This window comes from Lipotes vexillifer, unplaced genomic scaffold (assembly GCF_000442215.2).
Source record: "Lipotes vexillifer unplaced genomic scaffold, Lipotes_vexillifer_v1.1 scaffold791, whole genome shotgun sequence".
NCBI classification, from domain to species: domain Eukaryota; kingdom Metazoa; phylum Chordata; class Mammalia; order Artiodactyla; family Lipotidae; genus Lipotes; species Lipotes vexillifer.
The window spans coordinates 1,155,968-1,163,690 of record NW_006793445.1 but is presented as its reverse complement, the minus strand read 5'-3'; the positions used below and the strand labels follow the sequence as shown (position 1 = coordinate 1,163,690).

Below are 7,723 nucleotides of genomic sequence, written 5' to 3'. Positions count from 1 at the left end.
GGGCCCAGCCGCTCCGCGGCACGTGGGATCCTCCCGGACCGGGGCACGAGCCCCGCGTCCCCTGCGTCGGCGGGCGGACTCTCAGCCACCGCGCCGCCAGGGACGCCCCAGGTGTTTCTTTCTAAAGGAGAAGAGTGATGCGATGACAAATACCTGCGCGGCGCCGAGGCGACCCCGATCCGGCCCTGACGGAGACGAGGCCCGGTGCTCGCAGGGAGCGCGAGAGGGCGGGCGCCGCGAACGCCTGGCAGGCGCACCGACCGTGTGACTTCCGGGGAGGGCGGCAGAGGCAGAGGCAGGAGCCAGCGCCTCCGCCCTCATCGACTAGACAGTGGACGCTGGAGGCACGCTGACCGGCCACGAGCACGAGGCTCTCGAGGAAAACGCCGCCTCTTGAGGCCTTCTCAGCTACGTCACAGCGACCCTGCCACTGATCTCCTCAAAGGGAGTCCGGAGGAAGCTCGGCCAGGAGCCCAAGAGCATCACGACCACTGGCCGAGTCCCGCCGGGAATACAGAAAGCCTGGACGCCAGTAAACCTGTGATTCCGCGTGTTACCACATGGACACCTGTACCCACCAGCCCCCAGCTTCTGGGGTGCCACAGTTATGGAACTCTGGGAGCTGCCCAGGGAGGAGCCTCGACCTAGTAAACAAGCAGAGCTCATGCAGGCCTTTCTGCAAAACACTGCTCCTTTTGTAGTAACTGCTTTCACCAAAGGATTAACAGTGTGACCATTTGGTTCTTCTCTGGAGACATAATTTGTTGAAATACTTTCTCAAACAGTTCTGACCAAAGCACTTCCAATATAAAGATTTCAAAATTATTCATAACTGAAGTCACTCAATATTTATAACATTAAAATGAACTTGGGGCTTCCCTGGTGGCGCAGTGGTTGAGAGTCCGCCTGCCGACGCAGGGGACGCGGGTTCGTGCCCCGGTCCGGGAAGAGCCCACATGCCGCGGAGCGGCCGGGCCCGTGAGCCGTGGCCGCTGGGCCTGCGCGTCCGGAGCCTGCGCTCCGCAACGGGAGAGGCCACAACAGTGAGAGGCCTGTGTACCGCAAAAAAAACAAAAACAAAAACAAAAACAAACAAAAAAATGAACTTGACTATACGACATGAGAGTTTTATTATAGCTTTTAACTGTAAAATATTGTAAAATCTTCCCATGTCCTGGTTTATGAACCAAAACAATATTAAAGCAATTCCCAAACAGACTTTAATTAAAACACTTAGTGAATTTTAAATGAGCCAGTGATTTATTAAACGGCTTTCTTTCCTTAAAGATTATTTAAAAAAAAATTAAAGTACATATATGAACACTACATGATTCTAAAAGAAACTTCAATGTCTAAAAAAACCTAACTTGACTCAATGTCTTTTCCTGATTTGCACTGAAGTCAAGATAAGCATATTACAAACGAGCCTCTTCACGAAAGACAAATCCAAAAGCACAAGAAGCCACTTTTCAATTACTTTAAGAACACTTTTGTCTTTGCGAAGCTGCTAGAAACCAAGGGCCAGGCGGGGACACGACCTCCGCCGGGGTTTACCTGGCATATTTCTCAGGAGCTTGGCGTTGCACATGTGCCCCTTCCGGATGTCAGTGAGGATGTACTCCATCCGCTTGGCCCTCCAAAGGAAGTTAAACACTCTCAGGTAGTGGCTCATACACTCTCGGGTGAACACCTGGAAAGAGCAGAACACAGGCTGACAGGATCCTGTGAGGTGAGGGTCCTCCCGGGGCAGGGCTCAGTCTTGTTTTTTTTTTTTCCTTAAACAAAAAGCCAGAGAACACACAACCAACTCTAACATATTCTAAGTAGTATGTGAGCCACCAACACAGCACACTTTAGGAAATCGTCATCACACAGCAACCACGCCGACTGTTTATGTGTCAGAGCACATTCAACAGACCTGATGTACAAAGTTCAGTGTGACCGAAATTCCTTACAACTATGAACTGTCTTGAGGGGGGACATTCACATCCCACTGCATTCACACAGGGAAACAGCACCCACAGGACGTGGCCCCTCAGTCCATCACTTACTGCAGAATAAGGTTCGGAGGGACATTCAACAAATAAGCTCCTGACACCTCATGTAACGCCCTGGAGGTCAGGGAGAAATGAATGGCTTTTATCCTGCCCGTTGTCAAGATGACACCTGTCCTTCCAAGTCCTTCTTTGCAGAATCTGTAGGGACCTGCGGTACTGCTGTGCTACGGAGGACGCAGCCATGTAACGGAGGTATGTACCCGTTCCAGTGAAATTAAATGCTACACAAACAATGACAGTCTCAATGAGAATAGAAAGGAAATACAGAGTAATATGGTAAATTAAACAGGGAAAAATCAGGAAATCCATTTGCTTCTAAAATCTGATTCTAAAACCATCAATTTGTAAATAAAATAGCCCTCTTTTTATCTTTCTAGTAACTTCTGTATCCAACTGCACAGAATTTAATGTGATAGTTAAAAATCATTTCAGTTTCTAATGCTAGTCTGACTATCTGCAGCTGCATAACAAGATGGCTACAGGTACAGCCACTCCACTGAGAACATGCCAACCCAGGACATAGGCTGACCCTGGGACTGGAGGGCAAGGACCGGACAGGGAAGAGGCCACTCCCCGTGTGAGTCCTGGGCAGACTCCGCCAACCAATTAATTACACGACCTCTCCTCCTTCCAGTCCAGCCTCTCCCGTCGGACCATCAACCCGCTGGAGTCGGCAAGGAGACTGACACCTACTAGCCACAGCAGGGATCTATCTTAAATTTCTTTTTACATACATCTACGATATAAACTTATTTTCTTGACTCTACTAGAGCTTTTAAAATTCTAAAATCTTGAAAATACAACATTGCGTCATCAATTGTTTATGCACAAGGTATGCAATGCCTAACTTCAGTACTCTCGTAAGATGTGCAAAATCATACAATAATTAAGTAACCGCGTATGCAGACCATGTTCAGTGTATCTATTACTCCAGGCACCGACATTTGGTGAAATAATCGATGCAGCTGCCTTCGCTACGGTATCATTTATACTACGAAGGAATAATATGTAATATATGCAATATTAACAAGGTAGATAATATGAAAGTTTCTAACATAAACAATTTGTTAAACTATCCTGCGTTGTACATTATAATTACTTAAAACTATTTACGACATACATCAAAGGAGAAAAAACTAATTTGAGTAGGACCAAAACTTAAGTTTGAGCACAGTTATATACTGAAAATGTCGTAGCTTTGATCTGGCAAAACTGAAACACTGGGGGTTCATGTGTAAACAGCCGGCCCCGGTAGCTACCGCCTCACAGGACACAGACAGGGCAAAGCTGTCAGCCCAAGGGGAACGCAGGAGAGCGCGGCTTCGGTGCAGGCTCTCCAGCAGGAGGTGGGCCCACATCGGCCCTGGGCAGGAGGGACGGCCACGGACAGCCGGCCCCGCAGAGGCCGCGGGGGGCACTGTAGAGCCACTCACACTATTTCCTAACGAAGTACTTTCCCCGGAGTGAGAAGAAAGGCATGTCCCCTCTTCAGTACCCCAGATGTGGAAATGGCTGAGAGAAGTTCCACGAGGTGCCCTGGTCAAGGGGAGCTCACTCAAGTCTGAATAAAGAAGAACTGGGCACTAAAGAGGGCACTTCAATTGCAGACACACAAGACAGCCGTGCTGGCCAATCCTTTATGACCTGGGAACCATCCAAGGAAACAGTGCTTTTCTTTAAACACAGTGAAAGAGCGCCGTGAACAACTGCGCAGCGATTTTCTCATCAGCTCAAATGGATACTAAATATCAAATTTTATCCAAGTAGTACAAATACAACGCCACTACAACACTTTATAGGTCCCTTCAAACTATCCTAAATTAGTCACCGCAGCCTAAGAATAACGGAACAAAACGAATAACCCATTTGTTAAGTACTTGCTGAAACCTATGATAAGAACAACTGATACTAACAATTCTTAAAATAATCCAGCACTTCAGCACTCATTAGTGACTGGTGCACACACACACGCACACGCACACACACACGACTCTGGCTCGAGCATTCATTCAACGGATGCATCCGGGATGTGAGCAAGCACTTCACACGGAGCTCTAGAGAGAAACCGACTCTGAAGCAACAGGATGTGCAGCCACCCAAACAGCTAGGACGGCACCCAGCAGGATCTTACGGTTGCAATGGGCCCATCGACGTGGTAATCCAGGCTGAAAACGTCCCAGCCGGTGTCACCTGGAGAGACCTGAGAGCAAAAACAAACACACAACTGCAGGGCTTCCCACCACTGTGAGGCTGTCGAGTCCTCAAAGGAAAGGCATTAAAATAAAGCCCAATTTTTAAAAACCACTCAGCAGTTTTGAGCATGAGCTGCCTGAGAGCAGAGGAGGGCATCTTTTGTCCACTCCTGTACCCTCAGCATCTAGACAGACAGGCACATACGAGGTGCCCTGCAAATATTCTGGAATAACGAGCATATTTTAAATGAATATTGTAAAATCAGTTTTAACATTCATCAGCATTTTCTTATGACAAAAACCCACTGCCTTTTGTGTTCCTAATCCATAAAAGTAAACACTTAAAAAAAACCCACAGGTTCTGCTAATGGTCCTTCATCATAAGTAAGCAAACAGTGTATTATGTTTACGAAGTACTCATTCCCCTAAAAAAAGTCATCTTCTATCAACTAAAACTAAACACCTCTGTTTGTGATCAATGCTATTGCGATCTGTCACCTCGTCACCAGCAGCAGCAGCGGTGGTGACTAAGCGTCCACGTGGCCAGGTCCCAGGACAGAGCTGCATGTCCCCTGCCCGCAGCCCTGGGGGCCCTCTGTCAGGAGAACACACTGAGGTGCGGGGACCCGTCTGAGGCCACACGGCGCCAGGCCACCAGACGGGGATTCCGACACACGGTGGCCAGCTCCCCCCCACCAGAGCGGAGCAGCATGGAACAGCGAAGAGAAGAGAAGAGAGCAGAGCAGAGCAGAGCGGAGCAGCGGGGCCTCAGGCCACACGGAGGGCGCCAGCGAGGAGCCCCGGGTGGGACCAGAGCTGCGGTACCTCCAGCAGCCTCACATCCAGTCTTCTGAGGGCCTCAGGGCTGTCAAACTGGGCGTTGGTGGCTCTGACAGCTGTTTCAAGAATTCCAGTCAAGTTGTGTTGGTACAAAGTCGTAGCCGGACGGACAAGTTCTGGTCTTAACAGATTTTTATAAAAGTAAAAGAGAATGTTACTTGAATTCTTAATGCACTTTCTAAAAACTTAAAATTATAAAGAGTTCAAATTACAAAACCTAAAAGGACAAATGGAACTGATACAACACGGTAACAAAATGACTATAAAATTTGAATGCTACAGAATTAACTATAAATAAGATTTCATCAAGTATTTTGGGGAGCAAAACACTTCTTTAAAATTAATTTTGATTCAGCTTAAAATTGAAAATCCTTAAGTGAGCCACGCATGTTAAAAAATACAGTTTTCAAACTTACGCCTGGCCTACAGTAGCATGAACTACTGTAACTTCCTGTACAGATCCAATGGGCAGAAAGGACTAGATTAAATCAAAACAATTGGCTGTGTGGACACCATGATTCTAAAGGCTAAAAACTACTGTATTACCGCAAACATTTAAGGGTTACTGACATCTGCATTCCTAAATATGAAACTGACATTTCCGAGATCCGCCCCAGGTGTGCGCAGGGTGATAAAGGACCAGCAACGTCAGTGTCGCTCAAATAAATCTGAGGCAAGCTAGAGACTGATGACATTCCCCTTTTAAAACTGGAAACTTAAAACAGGCCTTTGAGAAGAAATAAAGTTTTCATTTACTGTCAAGGATGAGACACTCTAATTATTAAAACGCAGCATAAGGCAAACACGGCTAAGTCAGCTAAATGATGCGAGATCTGCAACACGGCCGTGGCCTCTAAACGTTCACGAAACACCTGCTCCCCTCCACCCCAAACCTGCACACTTGCCCCCCGCCCCCTGGGCCACTGAAAGAACATCTCCCTCTAAAAACTCATCTCTACCCACTCCCCACAGGTGCTGCCCTGGGACCAGTACCTAAGTCACCAGTGACCCCCCTTCCTTACAGGGAGCAGAAAGGCTCCTTCAGGAAGCACAACCACCGAAACTTCATGTTCAGCAGATCATCAACTCTTTCATGAGCTAATTCCTCAAACAAGGTTACCCCTGAGCCTGCTTGCTATGTGTGCCCCCAAAACACGGCCCCCAAAGACGGCCTTCTGGTTACAGGTGGAACTACGGAGTTTCCGTGGCTGAAGCGGCTTCTCAAGTGCAGTCCCCGTGCCAGCAGCTTCCCCTCGGCCGGGACCCTCTTAGGGACGCACCGTCCTGGCTCCGGCCCAGAGCCACGGAGCCGGGCTCTGCGGGCAGGCCCGGCCGTCCAGTCCAACAATCCCTGGAGGGGATTCCGACACACATGGAGTCTGGGGACCAAAGGCCTAAGACACTGCTGGACTCACACAGGCATGACTGAAGTGTCCCAAAGGCAGCGCCAAGAAGCCACACGTCCAGTCCTAGGTGCCCGAGTCCACGCTGTGCCCACCCTCGGCTGCCCGCTACAGAGCTGGCCCTCCTGTCTCTGTGGCAGGAAGGAGGGACACACACTTCCTTCTAGAAGGGACAGTGCCAGGAGGAACGTCATGGAACTAAATGGAAGGAGCAGCTGCATTTGCTCTATGAAGTTGTTTTGTTTTTTGGTTTTTTTAGCAAGAAATAATGTAAACTAAAAACATGGAAGAAAAAGTTCCATCTTAAAACATAAATTTTATTTCTCAGACTACTCTCAAACTGCAGCTGAGCTACCGACCGCACCGCGCACCCCTCCCCGCCGCCGGCCGGTGCCGGCGACCAGGAAGCGCACCAGCCCTGCGAGCAAAGCACGGGACAAGCAGAGCTAAAGGGACATCGGCTGGATGATGCGACAACTTTCTCCTCGGATTTCATCTTCCCAACGTTCTGTGAGAATTCAACACATTTCCTCTAATGTCGCTTATTCTTTTAAAGAGAAACTGTAAAGCTCTTTATCATGCTGAAATCTACTGCACGTTTACCAAAAAAACCCTCAAGAGCCTTCTTACTTGAGCAAATCCATTAAGTGCCTGATGAAGTCTCCCTGACCGAGCAGCAAGTACCGGCGCATGGCCTGCATGTGGTCCAGCAGGCTGTACTTCTTATTCAGAACATCCAGTAGGTACTTGCTGGTCTCAAAATAAGCCGTGTCAATTTTCCCCTGAAACGCATTTTCCAAATCTGTGAAAAAATCTGCAGCTGTAAAGAACAAAAGGGAAAAGTACACATACGTACATAATCTGCATCTTACGAAGGAGGAATGAGAGACTCACACACACAGAAGTCACTCTACACCCGCTCACAGCTTCGCTGACAGGCCGAGGGTTGTGGTCAGGAGGGCTTGTTTGTTCTTCAGAATAACGGTCCCATTAAGAAAAACCTATTTTAGTACTGCTGCTATTCTAATTATACATTACTGCGGAGAAACTAAGGTGTCCACAGTGAGGAAAATGTAGTTTTCTGTAGAAGGGGAGGTCTGATGGTGCAGTAATGTGAGGACGCCAGGCGCCGAGCTGACCTCGGTCATATTGCGGGGATGGGGGAGGGGGAGGGGCAACATACATTTCTGTTGATCTACGTCATTTTAAAAATGTCAATATCTGCCCCCCC

At 48.3% G+C, this 7,723-nt stretch overlaps 1 protein-coding gene across 3 annotated transcripts in view; it reads right to left on the bottom strand.

Moving 5' to 3' along the window:
- Positions 1 to 7,723, bottom strand: part of TUBGCP3 (tubulin gamma complex component 3) — a 73,514-nt gene that overhangs the window by 19,791 nt on the left and 46,000 nt on the right. For 2 of the 3 annotated variants that reach the window (XM_007466366.1, XM_007466367.1), the window contains 4 exons: positions 7,123 to 7,312; positions 5,075 to 5,210; positions 4,189 to 4,257; positions 1,555 to 1,690 (listed from right to left, as the gene is read on the bottom strand). In XM_007466366.1, the coding sequence (XP_007466428.1) occupies positions 1,555 to 1,690; positions 4,189 to 4,257; positions 5,075 to 5,210; positions 7,123 to 7,312 (531 nt within the window). Of the gene's footprint in view, positions 1 to 1,522; positions 1,691 to 4,188; positions 4,258 to 5,074; positions 5,211 to 7,122; positions 7,313 to 7,723 lie in introns of all 3 variants that reach the window. The other variant, XM_007466368.1, reaches the window with a different exon arrangement.